General features: G+C 29.8%; 1 protein-coding gene across 6 annotated transcripts in view; it reads right to left on the bottom strand.

Moving 5' to 3' along the window:
* LOC119662596 (rap1 GTPase-activating protein 1) overlaps nucleotides 1-23,903 on the bottom strand; it is a 112,959-nt gene that overhangs the window by 37,806 nt on the left and 51,250 nt on the right. For 5 of the 6 annotated variants that reach the window (XM_038072244.1, XM_038072245.1, XM_038072246.1 and 2 more), the window contains one exon: nucleotides 23,469-23,655. In XM_038072244.1, the coding sequence (XP_037928172.1) occupies nucleotides 23,469-23,655 (187 nt within the window). Of the gene's footprint in view, nucleotides 1-11,442; nucleotides 11,715-23,468; nucleotides 23,656-23,903 lie in introns of those variants that run through there. The other variant, XM_038072249.1, reaches the window with a different exon arrangement.

Below are 23,903 nucleotides of genomic sequence, written 5' to 3'. Positions count from 1 at the left end.
TTGTGATTGAATTCAAATGAAATAATGTGATGATATGTTACACTCTAAGGTGCTCTTACAGAACACCTTAATACGAATAAACCTTTCGATTCTCTAACTATAATACACTATAAAGAAACCGGTAATAATACAAATTACTATGGTTAAGGTTAAGGTCAAAAAAAACTGCATTTACAAAAAAAATGCTTTGCTTTGAATTTTTAAGATATAATTCACATTAACTTTAAAAAAAACTCACTATATATGGGCAGTAGAATTATATATTTATTGTGATTTGGAATTCGTTTCTATTTAATATAAAATTGATGGTTTGGTTCGGGTTATCGTATCATTACTAATCATAACTTAGCTGCATAGAATTTTTTATTATAATTCCTCAAATGATTTGGTTTTTCTATAAGAAATTAATAATATATGTTATAAATACACCAAAACTAATCGAATTTTTTTTTATTATTATAAGTAATAAACCTAGAAGAGATCCATCTTTTTAACTAACAGTGGGCGTGCTCCTAAAAAAACATACATTCATAGCAGATATACGAATATACGTATTGTGTAAAATTCTAATAATTATTAGTTGGTTATATGAAGTCAAAATGGATAATGTTTTCAAAATGATAAAAAGCCTTAATTTTTGCAGTAGTATGTTTACTTTCATATAAATGTTATACTATAGTATACACTATATTTCAATTTTTTAAGGAAGTGGAATGCTTTACGCACCGTCAGACCGACCGTCGTCGGAATGATGTGCCCGGATTTAATCCTATTATTATTATTATTTTTAGTGTTATTAATGTGACTATCCTCTTACGGCTTTTGTCTTAGTTGTGACCACGGTTGCCACTTATGGTACTTTAGTACCAAAATTGGTACTTTTCTTTTTTTTTTTTTCGTTTGGTACTCAAAATGGTACATTTTTGACGACCCAACTTTATTGTGGATATTTAAAATTAATTTTTTTTATAAATGCAACTTTGCACTATTTTATATTTTGTTCATTTATAACACTATGAAAAACACAAAACGAGAAAACAAAAAGATCCAAAAAAATTTTGGACCTTTTTTTACAGAAATGGTACCTTTTTAAACCAATTTTGGTACCGAAAAAAATTTTCAAGTGGCAACCGTGGTTGTGACTCTGTAGATGAGAAGAAAACTGTACTCTATTTCACGTGTTAGTACCTACAATTGGCTAAAGGAAAATTTAAAAACGTTAGGGCCGCTTTTCTAACTGACATGACAATAACAAAAATTTAGGGATATAACGAAGTTTATAGACATATCAGGCTGGTTCCTTTTGATTTGAAAAAATGGAACAGTGCTTTCTCAAACAGAAGTTCTTCCCGCACTTGATACTCGGACTTTCTATCTTTAAGATTTTCTTTAAGATTAAGCGTTCGAACTATGGCTCATCTAGGGTTACACCATAAGTTAGACAAATGACATATTGAAAGTTATATACCAAGTATATAGTAGTAAATAGTTTTGCGAATCTGAAATAAAATCTTTACTCAAGAGTAAAATAATTCATTTTTGTAAACTTCATTATTAATCAAGAAGAACACAGATAATGAAATATATTTCACAATCCGCAATATATAGAACGGTTTGTTGTTTATTAAATATTACTAATCCTTTTCTAATATAAATACAAATTTTTTGGTTGTGTTTCTTAAGGGTTTCATGCTTCTTTTCTTCTTAATAAGCCATGCTAAGACACCATAACCAAAGGGGTCTTCTTATGCAATTGTTAGGAAATTATTTGTTCTAATTATACTCGTAAAAACGTTGATGGGCTGCCATTACGATTTCGTAATTGAAGAGCATTTGTCAAACATTTTGACACTTTCTGTTAATTTGTCAAATATTTCATGCTAAAACCCCAAAAAACAGATTGAAGACGCAGCTACGCGAAGACGACGTGGAAATTCAGTAGAACTAGAGCTACGGGCGCAAAGCTGTTTAAATACAAAATTTAAAATTAGAACATTCATGTTTGGATGTACTAAGACTACTTCAATAGGTGCAAAAAACATACGAGATACGGAAGACTGCACGGCGCTGTTCCAAAGCAATCGCAAACGACGGCAACCGCGACGTAGTTGAGCGTGCAGTAGTGTTCGTTGGTCGCCGGAATGTTGCACAGACAGTTTTTATCTCTGCGTTGTGTACTTACGAAGATTGTGTGTGCGTAAGAATTGTGCGCTGCCTTGTATCTGAAGTGGTAGATTGCTACTTCGATATTTCAAAATCTACTTGAAAAAAATAAAACGCAGATGTTTTTATATCTGATACAAAAAATGGTAATATATTTTAATTTGAACAGTTGTTAAGATCATTCATTATAATGGCATGAGACCTACTTAAAACGAAGCAAAGTGTAGTGGTAGCAACAAGTAATCATAATCATTTTAATAAAAATTTTCTTAAAGGAGATACTTGACCAGGAAAATAAGATAGATATCACAGTTCTTGTGAGTCATGCAAATTATTCACTATAAAATATGTGTCTAGTCTAATTCAAACTACTTCATGTTAGCGACAGGTTATTTTACTTAGAACCGCAAAATAGTTCCAACAAATGAAGGATGAAATTGACGTAAAGAGAGGGGATTCGGCGTTGATCCAATAGTAAAAATGTGTGGCTCTTATAAAGAGCGGTGATATTAACTAGGACAATAAAAACAAGTAATCAAAGAGTGATGTTAAAGGGCGCAAAACTATAATTGATTTACCTTTGTATATGGAAAATATGTATGTGCAGTTAGAAATGATAAAATCAATGGATAAAGCAGAACGTCATCTAGCAAATATCGATCATTGTCTATTCTAACTAATTTTTTTACTGAAGTAATGAAGAAAAATAAATTCTAACTGTTTAATTTATATAGAAGCCATGTAATTTAATAATTTAAACTATATAGATACGAAGTCTATATAGGTAAACTAATGTTCAACTTAGCAACTGAGGAAAGAACAGACCGACATTACTATACATACTTAATACGATTTTTGTGTCTTACTTATGACAAGCTTAATATTTTTCCTAACCTAAGTATGTCTAAGTATGTGAAGTGAATAAAATAATTTTAATAAAACATTTCGGAAGAATACTTAAGTACAAAAATAGGTGTAAAAATATGTCTGCATACATCATTTTGGAGCATTAATAAATAAAAAATGATAAACAGTTGAAAATCACCACTTTACCAATCAAAGAAGTCAGAACCTAAATCCTTAGAGTGTTGTCTAATAAATCGTTGACTTTAAGATAGTTAAGTCTTTCTTGCTTAAATCTTTCTTACTTCGTCAATATACTATTTAGTAATTTATACTTTTTCTTTCTGGATTTTCTTTTTCACTTGGTTTATTAGACAAGCAGAAAATGCGTACCGCCTTGCCGTCATATCGCAGCAACGCATATTTTTTTGTCATTTACATAAAAATAAATTTGTGTAAAATTTTACGACTTAAGAATTACACGGTATCGTCATGAGCACGGACATAGGCATAGGCATAGGCATAGGCATAGGCATGGGCATGGGCATGAGCATATCCGGTGCTATAAACACCCGAGACGAAGCGCGGCGCTCAGACACTCGAACAAACGTACAATCGAAATAGCGCAGAGCAAAGCCAAAATGCGTACGTCTTGAAGTTTAGATTTTCTGCGTTTATTTTTAATTTGAGAAGGAGAAACTCTTCAAGGAGATTTACTGCATTTGCGGGTACGGAATAGAAATGCACTTTATGCGCTGTACGCGGTGGCTAAAATTTAAATTTCCTCCACTTAATATAAACACAAAACATATGAAACAATTGGAAATGCACACTAAGAATAATGCAGTATATAAAGTACTGCGAGATGTTTCAAAAAGTGCAAAACGTGATTACATGCAAATAAAAGGGAGACGATGTTCCGGAATTTTAGAAGAATAATCAATTTATTATGAAAAAATATCATATATACCGCAGACAATAATCTAAAGTGCAGTCACTAAGACGAGAGGGTTTCTTAGGAGATAGCCAGGTGACTAAACACTTCAACTTAATTGTGATATAAACAATCATATATTTAATAATATTTATTTATGATATTTAATTAATTATTTAATTAACATTACTTTTATTGTTATAGTCAGACACATAGTTCAATATTTTCAATTCAGAGAGTGTCTTGTAAAGAGACACGTGTAAAGGACACAACAGCTACACAATTTTATAGTAAACATATGTAATATTAAGAGAAGTTCTACTAATGTTTAGGTATGTTGAGACACAGTTTCATTTAGCAAAAATCTTCATTTAATCTTCATTAGTGCTCAAAATTAAGATTTCTTTTGTATGAATATTTCTCTCCCATACAAAACGAAAATAAAATGAAACATAAACCATACAAACGGACAGTTGGAATAATGGGTGTTCGATTTCATTATTCAAATCTGCGACCTCTAACGCAGTACTCGAACACTATGAACCACTGGAATTAACAAAAATTGATTTATTCAAAATATCAATTATTTTATTTTATAAACTTTTTTTTTGGGATTTTGTTCTTCTCAAATTTTTTTCCAATATTTCCATTCCCATTTCCGATAACGAAGAGTGTTATGTTAAAGTTGTTTTTCACTTAATAATCTTTCCTTAACCGGCAGGAAACCAGTCCTTATTTTTTATTATCTGAAATTTTCATTATAGTTGATTCGTGATTTTGATAATATTATTATGACAATCTTACGATAAAACAATCTGCCTAAATGGATGGGTCTGAATTTTGCACGAATGCCATACATTTAACAGATTAGCCGAAAATTGAAGAAGGAATTATAGATCTAGAATTGATCATTCGATTAAAAATTCAATTGAAAAGGTAATAACTGACTTTTTTTTTTTTTTGTCAAATTAATTAATTAATTTAATTATTAGAATTAAGTGAAGCGCAAAGTTCTAACTCAACCTAACCGCTTCTGGGTTTTACTATTGTGGTTACTATTGTTCCAATAAAATCTAAAATAAACGAAAATAATTTTTATCTTAAATTTAATAAAATATCTAAAATTATTTTGGAATTGTAAAAAATTGAAAAATTAAAATATAAAAAAAATTTGAAAAAAATCGTACTTGAAGCCAAAACTATTAAAAAATATCACGACGACGACAGAAATATTGCATGCGTGGGGGATGGATGGTTGCATGTTCGTTCACAGATCACGGGAACAGAGAGGGAAATAAACTTTTGATAAAAAATTAAGCAAAACAAAAACATAACAAAAAGTATCTAAAATGTAAAGCACGTACAAAAAAATACAAAGGCGATGTAAGCAATCCCACATATGAGCAGTTGGGAAGCATTTATCTCACTTATTCTCAACAAGTTACATTTGCTGATCGTATGCTACGATAAATGGAAATACATAGAAAGATAATAATAAAGGAAAAAAATAATAATAAAATAAAAAAAAAAAATAATTATAAGGAAAAAAAAAGGATGAAAAAAGGAAAATAAAACATCATTGCTTAGCTTAAGAAATAGTAGTGGAAAGAATAAAAATTATACCAAAATAGTAGGAAAAAAAATTGGGTTAATTTAAATGGTGGGTGTCTTCAAGATAAGGGGTAAAGCGTAAAAAATAATCACTTGCATAAGTTGAAAAATCGTTTGATCAAATTCAATGAACTGAAATGAGACTACTGAGACTGAGGAAGAAAATTCAATCAATCGAAAAAAATATATTGTACTTCACTGCATTGTTTAACTTACGCCCAATCTTTACCTATCAAGTGATTTTTTAAGGACCTTAAAAATAGTTACTTTTGGTAAATATATTATAAAAAATTAATTTTTTTTTAGAAGATAATATTTACTTCCTTAAGTATATTTAAAGACTGATTCTTTTTGAACATCTTATTGAAAAGTAGATTTAATGTTATTTTCTAGCAAACGTTTCTTTGAGAATATTTTAAAAGTTAGGGAACAAGTTCTCGCGCTATTTACGGACATAAAACACTTCATTAGGCTACTCAAGGTTTTATCAGCTACGGTCTTCAGGATGAAGTTTTATTAATTAGGGAGACATGCCGGCTAATTACAAATCACATCATATATAGTGTTGCAATTTTTAGTGATAGCTAAGCGGCAATTAAAGTCATTCAACCAAATCTTTATTATAAAATCAAAGGTAGTTAAAGAATTTAGCACGAAAACAGCAAGTTAAAACTCTTATCTAGGTTCCCGGACAAAGAAACATGAAAGGAATGAAAAAAAAAATATAGTTAATGTTCTTCTGGAGATCGTGAAGAAAAGTACTTACCTCTACTTTCTTCAGCTTGTCATTAATAAATTGAAGACACTTATATATAAATATATATCAATACATATAAGTATATATAATTATATATAGATATATATAAATAATAAGACATTTCACTAAAAGGGACCGTGTGAATATTGCAGGGCTTACAAAGTGCACTCTCTGATCACTTATAACACTCACTAAAGAAACTGTGGAAACTCACAGGAATAAGAAGCTAATATTCATGCCTGTGCTTTTACCTCCAGAAGAAACACGTTTTTAGGGAATTACTCTTTCGACAATTTGTCAGACTGTTCAGGCACGTAGCCGAGAACTTTAGTTTCTGAAACACCTATAATAAAATAAACCGAATAATTATGTATTTATATGTGATTAATGCATCATGACATAACTGAGTGGTAACAAGATTATAGTCGATCCAATATTTCATTTGAAAGACCCCTCTTCCTCAAGTAAGTCTGCTTGAAATAGTTATGTTTAGTGAAAATCTGACTATAGTATATATTCTTTCTTAAAGTATTTCTTCTTTCTTGTTATTTATGTTTCTTTCTTCTTGCATTTAGTGAACATAACTAAGTATTTGGAAAGTACTTTTCTTTATGTAAAGTAGTATTATATAGACGATCTTATAAATACCAATTAATAAATTATTAAAATGAAAAAAAAATCAAATCATGAACTTCGAATAAAACTGTTGTTGTGAAAAGTTAAGGTGAATAAAAGGTAAACATTGGGAAACAAAGACGTTAAATTGTAGAGTTTGAGTATGACAACAAAACCCTGTGGTAAAAGTATCGTAGATTGCTTATCGATATTTGTATATCAAAGTAGATAAAACCTAAAGAAATTTGCTTTGTTCCATTGAACTCTAAAAGTGTTATTCGAACGAAATCAATAATTTAGCGAATTATCATGAAATTGAGTTACCTCTGCTTTCTTTGTGGATTATTGAGTTTTTGGATTTCTCAACTTTTAAAGGTTTTTTGTAGTTTTATCTGTGTTGCTCGTTATATTGTGCATTGCACATTTTGTTTAGTTTTTTTTTTTTTTTTTTTTTTCAATAAAGAGAGAAAGTTTTCACAGACACAATTCACAAATTCACAATTTCTGAAAATCAGAAATTCACCGTCTGTCTGTCTTCTTCTTCGGTGTGTTTTTGTGGAATCAGAAAACAAATATGTACTCCCCGTCCGATCGACTGAGTGTGAGTAAAAGTGCGTCGAGTTGTGCGGCGCACGAAAATTCAATTCAAAAAAAAAAATAAATGTAAAATTAAAGCTGAAAAAATATCTAAATTAACATAAAAGAAAACATGAAAGATATTTTAAACTGAAATTTAATTTTTACAATTTTTTCTTAATTTTATTTTTATTTTTGTTTTTGTTTTTGTTTTTGTTTAAAGGAAATATACGCGCGTTTCTTTACATTCAGCAGGCAAAAGAAAGATTGAAGATTGAAGACCGAAGTCTGAAGACCGTAGACCGGAGAGCGCGCGTTAGCAGAAGAAAGATTTCTGTTATTGATTTGTGAGGTAATGAATTTTTAAGAGCTTCGAAATTTTTGAAGATTTATGCTTCTTCAAATGTGAATGAATCATAATTAATATGAAATTAAATTAAATTAGAAATTAAAAATAATTATTGTATATGGAAAGCCAATTTGTTTCTCGTTACTTTGGAAATATGTTACGTTTTTTATATTTTTTAGGGTTAAGTAATTGGTATTTAAATTGCTTTGATAATTGTACTTTTTCTTTTTTTTTTAGTAGTCGAAATAAATATATAATCTTTATAATCTTTATAATCTTTAAATTACAACTAAATGCTTGAAATGAGTAGCCTTTCTTAGTTCAGTAATTTAAAAACTATTTAGATAATTTAAACTCATAATCATATTTATCTGATTTCAAACTCTTTATATATGATGCGATCTGAAAATACTGTAATCAGTTTGCCAGGAATTATTTTAATATAACATAATGAAGGAGACATCGGAGAGCATATAAATTATACACTATACCATAATTTCGGAAGTTAATTGTTAGGTGAATTATTTGTATGAAACAAGAAGTCAATTTTCATTACTTAATACTAATACTGAATGTCAAAGAAAAGCCCACCAAAAAAAAAAGCCTTTAGTCCAACAGTTATATATACCGAACAATATTTTTAAGCACCTTAAATCGTATACTAATTTTCATCCTTAAAATATCCTTTAATATGATACTTAACACGTCCATAAACTAAAAAAAATTATAATTTTCTAAAAATATGTACGATTATTTTTACGAAAATCCTCATTTTATTTAAAATTTTTGTCATCTTTATTATTTCAAATGTTTTGTATATATTGTCATATAACTCACAACCATCATCCATTTTTTATCACATTTCTGTCATATTTATATACAATTAGACAATCAAGCACCTTTAAATATACTTCAGTCATTAAATCATTAGTCATTATCTCAAAAAATGATAGGGGATTGCCCAAATTTAATTAATTTGTTAGGAAACGTAAAGGACATAAGGCTTATAATTAGTCATTTTGATTATTTAACCAAAAGTTTGGCAAAATTATTCCTGCAAAGTTTTGTAGACTGACAAAAAACTTTTTCAATGGAGTTATCAAAAAAAAGAAGGAGACTAATTTATTAGTCACGGGCTTAACAGTGTAGCAAAACAAATCTTTTATTCCCACACAATGAATATCGAACAAGACATAGTAGACTTTATAGATCACTACAATTTCACTTATTACTCTCTCTCTATAGTAAAATAGCTTTCTTCAACACTGATCTCTATGAATCTTGAGAAATGGGCTTTACAAATAAGTAACATTGTTATTTATAATAAGCATAAATAAATAGTGTTAAAATGCAAGACTATGTGGACCTAACTAACTAGACTATAACGGAACTATTTTGAACGCATCGCCATCTGCCTTTCGATAATAATAGTCTGTTATACACACTTAAATTGATGGTACTATATAAAATATATTCATTTCAATTCATTTCATTATATACATTGTTTTATTGTTATTATGATTATCTGTATTTTTATAAAATTACTTAAAAAATAACATGGCAGCTAAACCGAAGATTAATTGAATTTATAATTGAATAGTAGATGTAATTCTGAAGCAAAACCATATGTTCTATAACTATTTAGAACTATTTGATTGAATAAAAATATGGTTTGGTAATGTTTAATTTAGAATATCCATAATAATACTACTAAGGAAACACATGTGTAATACACATTTTACATAAATAGATATTTATTAAAAGAACACAAATAAAATAGGTACCAGTACTTTGAACATACTAGCTATAACTGAACATATGCTTAACGCTGTAAGAGGTAGCTGGAAAAAATAGTAGAAAGGCGGTAAATCACATTTTAAAATAAATAATTATACAATAGCACGATCAGTTACCAACTCGGTAACGTTAATACCGAGCACGGACGAAGTATTGTATAAACATTATATATGATAGTCTTTTATCATAAACCTAGAGTCAAGAAGACTTAAAAGTCGTTTTCTTCTCACATTGCATAAGATAAGGATTATTTGAGATGCTGTACCACCAGTCTACCTTCGTGTTGTATTATGACTAAACGACTTAAATGAATCTTTTCCAAGCAATTCTACTAGAATTCGTTTTACTTTAAATATAAATAAGGAATTGTAAAGAGTAACATCTTAGCAAAATAACTTATTAGATATTAAAATATCTTATAAGAATATAGTAGAATATCTAATAAGAAACAATTTTAAAAATAGGATTAATAATACAACCAAACTACCATAGACTGATGTCTTAAAAATATGTAAAACATATTACCAAAATCACCCAAAAATTACATAAATATATATATGTAGTAGTGAATGTAATGAAAATACTTTAACTTTGATCAACCTAGAAAAATCTATTTTTAAGTAGAACACGATGGAATTCTGGTATTGTGATTAACATGTTTCGTCTTGAGTGTAAATTAAAATATTAAATTTTTCTACTAAGGAATGACGTATGCATTATATATTATCAACACTAAGGATGAGATGTAAACATGATCATAACATTATTCTATACGACAAAATTATCTACTGATAATAAACCCATTATCGATATCTGGTATTGACGAAGGAAACCGATAATAATATTGCGAATGTCATGTATCTAATTGGGGACGAAAGAAACTACTGATGTTAAGCTTAGTATCACTAACATCATATTTTCCAGTAGTAACTAAATATGATTAATAAATAGTAACAGATAGATAGATACTATATCTATATTATTTAAATATAATAATTATAATATTATCTGTTATAATAGATCTATTACATTAATGTCACATATTCTATTAAGAATGAAAGGAAGTACTGAAAACAAACCTATTCTTTCATCTTTTAATGCTAAAAGGAACTGATAATATTATGGTGGATATTATGTATCTAATAAGGGACGAAATAAGCAGTTTATGGTGTAAGCATTATGTGCGAATTAAGTGCGAACTAAATAGACTAGTGATCCAATAAGTGTAATATTTCAACACCACATATCTTATAAGGAAGGAAAGGAACTACTGATAATAAATCAAACCCTTAATAATGAAAAATATCAATAATATTATTGTGGATATCATATATTTCATTAAGAGAGAAAGAGAGGAACTACTGAGATTTAAATTATTGTATATATCATGTTTATGAGTATGGTAGGGAGGGACGAGTTAAACTAATAAAGTATTAGGTCAATTTTAATTAAAGTAATGTTTTCTTTTAAGAACGCGAGGAACTACTGATGTTAAACCAAGTATTCTGTGCTGAAAAGGAGTATTAATATTGTGAAAAATCATGTTTTATATTAGATACGAAAGGAACTACCGATATAAAGAATTATGGTGTATTATGTTATCGGCGAAAGAAACTAACAATAAAAAATCTTACATAAGTATAGGTAATAAAAAAATTTAATGGATGTTAACTTGACATTTCGAAGCTGTGTCAAGACAACACAACTAATACAAGTTTCAAATCTATTGTAAAATCATACTCATCCATCCAGAACCAATTTCTTTATTTCATCAAATCCTTAAATTCTATATTTTACCTCTCTGTGATTGTTATTCATTATGCTGGTACTGTTGCCGCCGTTATTATTGTGATTATTTCCGATAGATACTCGCGACCCGGGAAGATCGCGCCATCTTAGTACCCCCATAACGACTTGACGAACCCAACGTCGCTCAGCACCTTCACTGTAAAATGCCACCGTAAAGACGACAAAGGAGACGTAGTATTGTCTTATGTCTTTCACAGAGTTTCTTAACAATTTTTTTTCAAATTTTGTTTTTTTTTTCTTTCTACTTTTATTTATGTTTCTAATTTTGCATTAATTTTTCTTTGATAAAAAAATGTTTTTTTTTTTTATTTTGAATTTTTCCGTTTAATTTTTGTGACTCAAATTTTTTTTGCTGGCAATAACACAACAAATATAACGAACAAAAAAACACTTCCCAACCAAAAACCGCAAACCGTTTTACAACAATAAATTCAACAACAATTACAACAAATACAAGAAGAAGTACAACAAATTTCAAACAAAACACAACAACAATTGGTGGAGAACGTTAAACGTCAGTTTCCATTTGATTTGATTTCATTTCATTTCAATGCAGGCACCGACTGCATTTGCATTTGCATTTGCATTTGCGTTTGCATTGGAGTGTGTGTGTTTGTGCCTGTTGTGTGTTTATGTGTAGTGTATTGTGGGTATGAGTGTGCTTGATGTGCATATTATGTTTTGTTTTTGTTTTTGTTTTTGTTTGTGCATTTGGTTTGTTTGGTTGGCTATGCTCTACTGTGCCTGGCTGCACTGCACTGTGTTATGAATTGGTTTATTTATTTATTTATTTATTTATTTATTTATTTATGTATTTTTAATTATTTTTAATTTTTATTCTTGTTCTTGTTTTGGGGATGGGAGGAACGGGTTTAAATCATTTTAACCGCCTCGTCTCACATAAAGTAATTTTGCATATAAACACCAAAACGAATAAATTTCTTTCAAAAAGGCAACATCAAATTTTCGTATTTGTTTTTCTTTTTCGATTCAAAAAAGCGCGCACTGCAGATATCACCGCGCGAATCATATGTCGCTCTTACTTTTATTTATTAATTTTTCTTTCAAATTCATTCAACTTTCTCATAGTATTTTTTAACAATTAATTTTCCGGTTTGCATATTTGCGCTGCACTTAAACTCAGCATAAATTTTAAATTTATTTTAGATCATTTTCTTGCTGAAGCACTGCACTTCATAACGTACAAACGTTAACGTTATACGCTAAACGTTAAAAGGGTTCAAACTTCTCTCATCAAATTTAATACGAAAAATTATCCTTGCGCTTCACTCTCTTCTCTTCTTAACGGATTTGAATAAAGTGCAGATAACCCGCCACACAAACATTCGATATAACTTGTAGCAAAGCACTGAACGTTGAACACAACAAACCAAATGAATTCTTGCTTATAGTGTAGGGCGTAGAGTTGCCATCACACGAAATTATGCACAATTTAAAACATAATTAAACTTTGTTGCTGAATATAACTGCGTATTTGCGACAAAAAAGGTCTGTTCCACGAGCCACTCGTAGTAAAACTGAAGTAAAACACAAGTAAAGTATAAACTGAGAGCATAGCACAAATAAAATATCAAATTACGGTCTTTACACAGATTTTAATGGAACAGCTTTGTAAGTCTAGTGAGAACATTAGTGTCGCGCAAATAAACATTACAAAAATTTAAATTTAAACAAAACAGCTGATTCACACACCACACAAATTTTACTTGAAATAAAATGTACGAGTAAAGTCTCTGTAGCATTTTTAAATTTCGGCAGAAATGTTACGCTCCCTCAGATGCTCTCATTTACTTGAAAATTTTCTGGTGGAACGCATTTGTGTATACACAGTGTTACTCAAAGTTACTACAAGTAGCTCGTGAAACAGACCTAATATTTGAATTAGAATTTATTTAATCAAACTAATCAAATTAAATATACATGTTTTTCTTCAGACACATACTAAAAAATCTCAACGAAGTCTTTAACATTTTTTTACTCCCCACTCAACATTATTGTTTCTTATACATGTTATTTTATATCTTTTTTTAAGCACTAGCAAAACGTTATCAAAAACAATTAAAACTAAATATACTTTATTTGAATATATGTTATCAGCGCAGGATAACATCTTGCCATATATAGAAACAAAATATACAATTATGTTATTCATCGAGTTTAAATCCCGATAATTAAACATTGAGTTTATAACTAGATTAAACTCGTAACCATAACCATATTTTGAATGAATATTGAACATTTCTATGTTCAATATATAAGCAACATAATAAAATTTTGCTAAGTGGAAGTTTTCTATTCGTTTAACATTTATATTGCATGAGAACATCGCCCAATACTCCATTTCATTTGAAATAAATTATATTGATATTGTAAATGACACGACACACAAACTTAACTCTAATAAAACAACAGACATACCATAGACATTTTATAAATTACCAAAATTACAAAAATTTTAAATATGTGTCATATTTTTTATATGTAAAATGTAAACAAACAAAAACATATATTTAATTTGTTTGTGTGATGTATTATGAAATAAAGTTTATTTATTACATATAAAAGTTCTATCGTAGATGAGCTCATTATAATGTGAACGTTCACTCATTAATATAAATAAGCAAGTGTCTAAATAAGGCAGTGTGAATGTACTATTTGTTGCATAGCGAAACCGTGATTACTACATTACCACATTCATTAGTAAATCAATTTTAACTCGCAAATAAAGTCATTATAATGAGTTCAGTATTATTTCTACTAAAATTCTTGTGAATAAAAAATTTCTCTCCATATCAACACAATACACAACATAACACAAAAACTTTCACATACTATTTGGCAACTCTGTTGGAACTTGTTATGTTCGCTTTCGTTTCAGCAGCGAATGCGAAGACAACGGCTATAATACTCGTCGCGTTGCCAATCGCCTTCAGTTCAATTACACAAAAAGTGAAACTACACATTAACACAAAAAGTGAAAATACTCAATGGACTTTTGTGCAGTGCCATTCATTTCTGTGTAATTCAAAAAAGTAAAAAAACAATGTTCTTATTCAGTTTTTGATGATATAAATTATAAATTATAAATCAGTATCGACGAATACCATTTTTTAATGTTAAGTAATGAAAAACGTTTTTATTGCATAAGGAAATAAATGAAAAATGTTAAATACAGTCAATTTAATTTAAATTCAAGTATTTTATTTATATCAATCGGACAATGGTGTCATGTAGGCACGCAAGACCGTCATGGATGAGTGTATGTCTGTCGGTAGCGTGGCTGGTTCGTGGCATGTTCGTGGCAGATTCAGTTGAATGACAACTTGAACTATATTTCAAAATAAATATATTTTAAATTATTTGCAACAAATTTGTTACTTTATTCAACGTTATTTGCAATCAATGACGTACTCAAGTTGGCAGGAAACGCAAAGCATTATCAAGAGAATTGCCTTGTAAGTAATTAGGTCATCGTTCCGATCCATTATTAATAAAAATAATTGAATATAAGGATAGCTTCAAATTGGTTATATGAGGAACAGTACACGCTTTAACTGAATTATAGTTTAAAAGTAGCACAAGGAAACACAGGCATCAATGACGACGTGAATCTGTAATACAACATACTAAGTGGTGTCCTATATTTTAACACATCACTTGGGAGCCTGAAAAGTTAAACTAGTTTCGGTACGTTACGATTTTGGTCACTTAAAGTTGTAGTTACCAACTTTGTGTGGTCCAGTAGAAACACGTTTGCGTTAAGCAATCTTTTCCTGTTCACAAATATTTTAAATAAAATATTAAACGAATAAGAGTCTTAAGTCACAGAGAGAATGGGCTGTATACTGCATGGAATAGAGGTAGGCTATTAAAGCAATAATTGGAATCACATGTGTTTGTTAAATACTTCTTAAAAACTTTCAAACCCATTATGAAAAAAAATAGAACGTATAAGTGATCCTTAGAGAACTACAATAGATGAAGACAATAGGAGTATACACCAGTGATAACCGCGTCTGCTTTATAGAGCGCTATTTTCCGCTAGTTTCCATAAATTTTAGTTAATTAGTTTCCCTATTTTTATTCAAGGTAAGAAATTGTTGTGTTAATAAGCAGACAATGTGTTTAATGCCCACATTGAAGTAATTTAATTGATATTTTAGAAAAAAAATTCCCAGAAAAAAAGAATCACGAGTACATGAAAGTGACAAAGTGGTAGACTAGGTTTTTCTACGCCCTCACATAATCCACGGCTACAGTAGACATTAGATGGAGCTCTTATTAGATCAACATACCTATGCAGATAATTGAGCGCAATTATAAGTAAACCTTAATCAATAATTGTACTGTTCTGTAGTTCTGTATTATTCTATATACTCGTATATCATAATAAAAACTTCTATTTTGAGTTTTGGTAAAAATATCTTCTACCAATCAATCTTATTCTCGGTTTTTACAATCTCAACGTATAATTTGACTTTCTACGCCATTGCATATTGGCAGATAGATAGTCTTTTTGCAAGTTATAAATACACAGGCATTATTATATATTAAGTTGGTGAGATAGCTATAGAATCCCTCGCACTTTAAGCTAATCTAGTTGGTCTCAAATTGCTCCATATAAATTAAATCATATTTATAAAGCAAATCTAGTTTGGTTATAGGTTGAAGCACTTCAATGATAACGAAGCAACTGACGAACTTGGAAAAGGTTTGCCTAAAATTTCTAACACAACTTTTTCAATTTTTAACAAAACTGAGATAAATAACTGATTTCTTTCTTGAACCTGCTTTTGTTAGGCACAATCTTTAACTATGGAATTAAAGGGCATTGATAAATATTCATTAAAAGTATAGTGCGATACATCCAACCATTCGCTTTGTACCCACTTTGCGATTATCAGGAAATAAGGCTATATCCTTTATTTGGGTCTCTCATCATATCGAAAAGTGGGTGGGATACAACATGGAATAAGGGTCTACATTCCTGTAAGAGTGATAATTATATATGCAAAACATTTTTTAAAAGCTTTCGAACACATTGTGACTTGTGGTTTAAAGAGTTGATTGTGAGATTTATGTTTTAATTATACAAATTACAATAAATCGAACAGACTACTGCATATAGATGGGTCTTCAACTAAGAATAGTGTTGCACAGCTAGAAACTTATTGAAAAGGATTGGCCGGAGATAAAAAATCGTAACAACCAAAAATATGTATACGTGCCGGTATTCTAGAATACTTTGAATAGGACTTTATATATAACATAGACTTGCATGGTGTGTTTATGTTGTATGCTGTGAGCGATTATTAATGTTTTTGATTGTTTTCGTTGCCATTATATCGCCGTACGTGACACTTTGAAGAAAAAACACTTCCTATTATTTTGATAAAATAAATTCCATTTAATTCAGTCACCAGATGAATTAATTCATTCCTAAAATAATTGCGAATCAAAACCTTTGTAAGTTTAGTAAAATAATATGTGATTTTTTTCTTTGTTGTTATTTAGAACTGATAGGAACATATTTTTGTTATAAATTAACATAAACAAAATTTTATATTTATGGGAAAAAAATTGTTTTGACTTTTTTGTAGCAAAAATTATTTTGAAAGAAAATCTACTTTTTGACTTTTTGATGAAGAATTTTGCGAATGTAGTCCAAACGTGCCTTTGCCTAATCTTCACAATTTTTTTGAGTGTGGGGGTGTAGAAGTCAGCAATTGTGAGTAGTGGAACAATCACAGATTTCCTTTGAATATACGTCAAACTTTCCAGCACTTATAAAAATTTACCCGCAATACTAAAATACTAAAAGAAATAACTGAAAACCCAATAAAGAATAAGGAGATCTGCGGTAGAAAGATAAAGAGTTGAGTATCGTGGATTCTACACATATTGTGCTATAGAATATAAACTGTACTGTAGTAAGATGACCGTACAGAATAATATTTTTCAGTTTAAGTTTCGAAAGCACTTTTGGTTTGCTTGAAATCAAATCATGGTTCTACAACCCTTTTTTGGCAACTACGGGTATGACATATGAGCAGAGAAAAAAGCCGACAATTTCGATCTACTTTTTACAAAGAGAAGAGGTGTTAGGTACTACCAAGTCAAGTACGTGTGATTAATTTAAGATCACATTTATTTAAATTAAAAAACTTGTCTACGAATAGATAAGTTTGTTAGATATTTCAAAGAATTCTTTAATATGTGCAATTCTAAGTACCATTCTCAAACTAATTAATAGTTTCTTAACTGATCATAATACTGTTACCTATAGCCTTTCAATAATGGAGCAAAAAACCACTAATTAATTTAAACACTAAATTTTTTTTAGATACTGAAATTGAAATAAACTTTTCGCATTATTATTCTTCAAAAATTATGGTCTCTGTAGCTTTTACTTCCACTGTAAAAAGTTTGTAGTTAACAGAGGCATGTCCAGTAAAAAAATCAATTTAAGCACATTATAAACATTAGTAAACTTGTCAGGAGTTAGATAAGTATATACATGTATTTCCCCATTCCTGCTTCAAAAAGTCTATTATTCTCAATAACCTTTAATACCATCTTTAATGCCATACCAGCCATAATAAGTACTTTTAAAGTACTTTACTGAACACAGTCGAACAGTTGCATTATGTTCTTGAGTTATGTTCTTCTATTAAAAATTTTAGCGCTAACTCTTCAAGTCTAACAGTTGCTTTTTTACCGTTTAAGTCCGAACTCAATCCTTTGAAATTGATTTTATTTATATTATCTAATTTAAATCAAAATTACCCAACAAATAGAGAGATTTTATAACTGTCTGAACAACAAACATATCATAATACATATCATAATAATAAAATATTTATAACGTTAATATATTATCTATTATCTCATATTATTATTTGAGAAATTATCTGAAATTCCTTTCTATTTACAAATAGAGATATTTCACAGCTATCTGAAGAACTAAATATACATATAATAATAATGAAGCCTTTATAAAGTAAATACATTATCTACTTTATCTCATATTATTATCTGAGGACTTATCTAAATTACGTTTTTTATCTAAAAAACAACAAAAATATTTATATATTGATATAGCTAAGTTGAATTTAAGTCAATTGTATCATATATTGGCAAATGTATCACAGAAGAAGGTCCGTAAAAGATTTGTATTAGTGGAAAAAAAAATTGAGTCCTGTTAGAATATCTGTATATAAGCTGCCCTGAGCTTACAAATAGATAACTAATTTAATATTATCTCAAGATAACGACTATAATGGAGTTTAAACGTTACATCGTATATAGAAGCATTATTTTTTCTCGGTACCATTTTTTTTTAGGTTTATCTAAATCCAACCAACGGCTTTAACATTGCGTTATGTGAATTTTACACCCAAATTCAGGAAGAAAAATTATAACTTTCCTTAAAAGTCTATTTCTGAATTGTACTTCACAATCGAAATCAGAAAATTTAAAATATAAAATAATATTTAAAAGAAATGAAAATACTGGAAAAAAGATCTATGCTGGCCATCAATCGAATCCTTTTGACTTTGATACCGGCAGGCACTGAAGTAATTACCAAAAACTGATGTGAATTTTTTAGGACTCCTCTGTCTTGTATTCGCCTTTGTTATGCAAATCGAAAACCAATTTATTTCTCATTACTCTTATTGTAAGCGAAGGGATTCACAGCCAAATGGTAACTTATTTTTGCGGCACTTGACGTGGTAGCCCACATGTCAGCCGTTAGTCATCGACAATCGCCCATCGCCCCTCGCCCCTCGTCTACCGTCCCTCACTTAACGGCCAACAACCATCGCCAATCCACTACTTTAAAGAGCAAAATTAATGAGAAATGTTTAATATTGGCTGCCGGCTAAACTGTCAATTGCACTCGAAAAATTGTCAGTGAAGCCAGACGAACAGGGGAGCAGGGGAGCAGGTGGGGCGACCAACAAGCAAGTGCAAGTGTCGACTGCGCACACTTCATTAAACATTCCCAACCGCCATAGTCACAGCCATAGCCACATAGCGAACTGCCTACTTCTTTTGTCGTTGTCGCTAAACAATAGTAAAGCAAAGAATTAAAAAATAAATAAAATAAAAAACGAATGTGTAAAAAGAAAAATAATAAATAAAAAATTATGAAAAATTATATAAATTAAAAAAAAAATTTTAAAAAATATTAAAAAAGAAAAAGAACTAACTTTGACTTTGTAATTCCCTCCACACATATAGCTCTGATAGAGATATTATTCAGTTGATATTATACAGATTCTTTTACATCAAAGTCAGTGAGGAGATATAAAACATATAATAGTACAATATAAACTCATATAAGGCGGTTGTTTTATATAGACACAACCAGCAACAGCCAACCAAGTTATATATTTGCAGGCTGGATCACATAAATTCATAAAGATCCCTAACAAGATCCCAGTCGATCGCCAATCCAGCAAAATTGACGAGTACCTTTTGACACTCGCTCGTAGGTACCTCACCCGGCTCCATGATCTCCCCCCTGACGTCTCCATTTCTATAACCCTTCCTGAAGATCTTGTTCTAGCCTTGCGGTTTAAACCTCCCCAATACCTGTCCCACTACCTCGATAAATGGGACCGTAACCTCCACTTCATTCCCCTATACAACCACGGCTTTCGTGACCCTAGTCGCAAAGTTTACCGCTAACGTCGCCCCCGCTCATCTGCTCTAACACTATTCCTAATGTACGCCCTTGCTTTCTGGCTTAGATAAATCTAGCTTGCTAGGTACTAAGTCTATTTTTTTCTCCTCTCTCCCCTGATTACTGGAATGAAGTTTTCACAGTGGTGGTTTAGTCGGTTCAAGTCTCACACGGTGGCTTTCGATGCTTCCACCTACTGTAAAAAAAAATTAAAATTGTCGCAATATCGATCAAATCTATGAAGTCTAGATGAGTTCCACAAGTTTAGTCGATAAAACCATGATCGTCAATCTCGGAGTCATAAATAACTGTTAGTTACTCATTTATTGACACAATTACTTAAACCAAAATCCACTTTCTTTTTTATACACTTTCATTAACTTAAGCTGTTGATAAATAAAAGTTATATCAAATATTAAAGGGAATGGTTTAAGTGGTTCGCTTAATACTTAATTATAATCTATCTATACTGATATAACATTATTGGATTAATGAATTCCTAAAGTGTTTGAAATTTAAATAATAATTTTAATTTTAAAAATTTTTTTTAAAATTAAAAATAATTCTTAAAAAATCTATATATACCAAATTTTTATATAGTTCATATGAGTGGATCCGTAAATTAATCTCTGCGCTTTAATACGATTTCGTTAAGTCATTTAGTCATTTTGACATTTCACGCTAGACCCTAAATTCTTACACTTTCCGCGCGATTTTATACAACGCTCAACATATTACTCACTCTATAAGGGAGTCTACCGTACAATAACACTTTCAATTATGAAACTAAAATCAACTTCTCACAGACAATTCGTCTCCTCAAACAAGTCTTTTGGTGCAGGAAATGTAAAAATATTTAGTGCATACTTTTAGGTGTTATTTCACGAAATATGGAGATATCAAATAGTGGGTTAAATATAAATATTTTGTAAAATTTTATATTTTTATAACTTAAATTTGTTGTAATTTAACCAAAAAAATATTAGAAAATGTTTTTTAAGTGTTAAGTGTTGATTTTGATCAAATAATACTATTTAACTAAAGTTACACATGACAGCTGTTATATGGTATTAATTTCTAACATAAATATTCTCTGCGAATAGATTTAAATCTTTAAATCAACTAACCAAACCAAGTGTAAATCACACAATAGTTGCTCTTAAATATTTGATTCCTCTATAAATTGTGTTTTGATAAAATGTCTTATTCGTTACATATGCGTTACTCTAATCGTATTATAATCTAGTGCTGGAAATAATATCATCAATATCTATAAAAAAATAATATTAACACCAATATAACAATTCAGAAGTTAATAAAATACATCAGAATTGTCAAAAATTGCAATATCGATGAAATTAAATCGATGAAGTAAACATTATTACGGACGGACGACGACGACTAACGATTAAAACGATTAAGATCATGATGGGACCCATAGCCACTATCTGTGGCATGTAGAGCGTCCCGATAGCAACTAAATGTACTACTACTAGCGACTACTAGCGATAGTACCCTAACTGAAAGTATCGATACTTATAAATGCATGCAGTTACATTTATCAGATAAGGGTGCAAAGGTTTTTCCATAAATAACTCCATAATAAAACAAAACGGAAAGAGGGAGGAATGAAATAAACAACAAACTCAAAGCACCACTAAAGAAGAAAAAACTGTTGCATATCTTCAGGTTAAGACCACAACTAACATTTTGTGGTAACGCTTAGTATGTACACAAACCAATGCTTTTTACAAATTAGACATGGAAATAAATATTCGCTTGCAGTGACTTTCAAAAGGTATACAACATAATTAACAGTTTGAAAGTTGTAACAAACGAAAATCATATATAAAGAATAAGGCGCTTGCATAGACGCTTATTTAATTAATATTAATTAATAGATTAATACCAATTAATTTAAAATATAATAATTAATGTCATAATTTTGTGGTTGTTATTATTATTGCAAATAACAAATTCTTAAATTTATAGTGCAGATAGACGTCAGTTATAAAACAAACATAATGGACGTACGGATTAAAGAGAGATTAATAGATTAACAGAAAAGTTCCTACCACAAATCTGTAGAAGGTAAAGGGTTATGATAGAATTTTAAAAGGCAAATAGGTGTGAAGAAAAACAAAAATGAAAGATTTAAAATGGAAAAACTAGCATGAGTTATGACCTCAAGGTTCGTAGAGTAGAGGTTCGCAAAACCGATTACTTCCAAAGTATTCTAATCCATTAATATTTGAACTGACAACTCAACCATAAACAATATATTCACTCGACTTAAGAAAAAGCCGCTAATTGATGTCTTTAAGATAATAATGGACAAATAAGAAATGGTCGCATCAATTAATGTCAATCTTAAATGACAAATTAATGAGTAAATTATTAATTTTTTTCAATTGATAATTTTACCCAAATTATACAAACAAAAGTGAATCAAAAAAAAAATATTTTGAATTTAAGATAGGTAATCTGAAAAGTCGTCGAGGAGACTTCTCTTTAAAAAAAGTTCATTCTGTCACTCCAAAGCGTTTTTATAAAGGAATCAAATTCCCCTTTATCCCGAAGCATAAGGGCGAGATTCTTAGAATAAGAAGATATTAGATTGGAAGAGTACAATTTTCTGATTGGAACACAAGAAAGGGTTTGGAGAAGACTCTTATAATCTATTGTTTTAAAAATTCTTTTGTCTCTCATGTTGATGCTTTCTATAGACGTTTTCGTAACACTAAAAGACAAATGTAGAAGTCTCGATCAGAGACAGGTTTACATTGATTGTATATTTTAAAAACAACTTTTTGAGAGCAGAAGCTTATCAACTTGAGTAAAAAAAAGTTTCCAACAGAAAAACAAACATCGATTGTCGATTGTATATATATATATTTATTAGTGACAATACTTTGCGTGAAGAATCAACAAATAGTGAAAGCCTTTCACTACATTATTTTTATGTATAACTGAAATACATATTGTACTGAATCATTTAAAACCCTTCTTAAAATATTAAGTTTCAATTATGACTAATGTGAAATTTTCTAACTTTTCAGGCACCTTTTCTATGTTTTACTGTTATACATATGTACCGAAACTCTTTAGTATATTTCTAAATAGATTTTGTATGAATTTTGTATGAAAAATGGCAGATATAGCTGTATATTTGTCAAGTTAGGTATAATAATCTAAACGTAGATTTATATCATAATAAAAAGTGCTACATACGAGCACACTAAGCATTAACAATTCTCTACGTCAGAACTATATTTTGTAGATTTTAGAGTTTAACTGGGCTCACCTGTGAAAAATAAGCTGGCAGTACGCATCTTTGATCATCTAATCGTGAGCACTGCACACGTTCAAGCAGCTCGAAGAGATCATGTGTCACACCTCGCAATCTTTCAGGACTGTGAGTTACACTGCCATTGCCACTACCGCCGCCACTGCCCTTTTTGGTTGAACTAGCCATGAAAGCATGTTGACGTCTGAAAATAATTTAAAAAAAATAAAATATCTAATTAAAACAGATGTCTCAGCTAGATTATACTCTACTAGAAATAAATAAAGTAGATCATGCACCTATGAGAAATGATATTCAATAAAAAGTTGAGAGGAAGTCATAATCAAAGATCTGTGATTACCAAATATTAAGTACGGTTTGAATGTAGGCTGGTAGATAGGTTGTATTTGCTTTTTGAATTGTTAACGATACACGATACCAACTAATGACACA

The sequence above is a fragment of the Teleopsis dalmanni genome, chromosome X, assembly GCF_002237135.1.
Source record: "Teleopsis dalmanni isolate 2A chromosome X, ASM223713v2, whole genome shotgun sequence".
NCBI classification, from domain to species: domain Eukaryota; kingdom Metazoa; phylum Arthropoda; class Insecta; order Diptera; family Diopsidae; genus Teleopsis; species Teleopsis dalmanni.
Note: the sequence above shows the minus strand (reverse complement) of the source record. Positions and strands in the feature narration are given on the sequence as shown.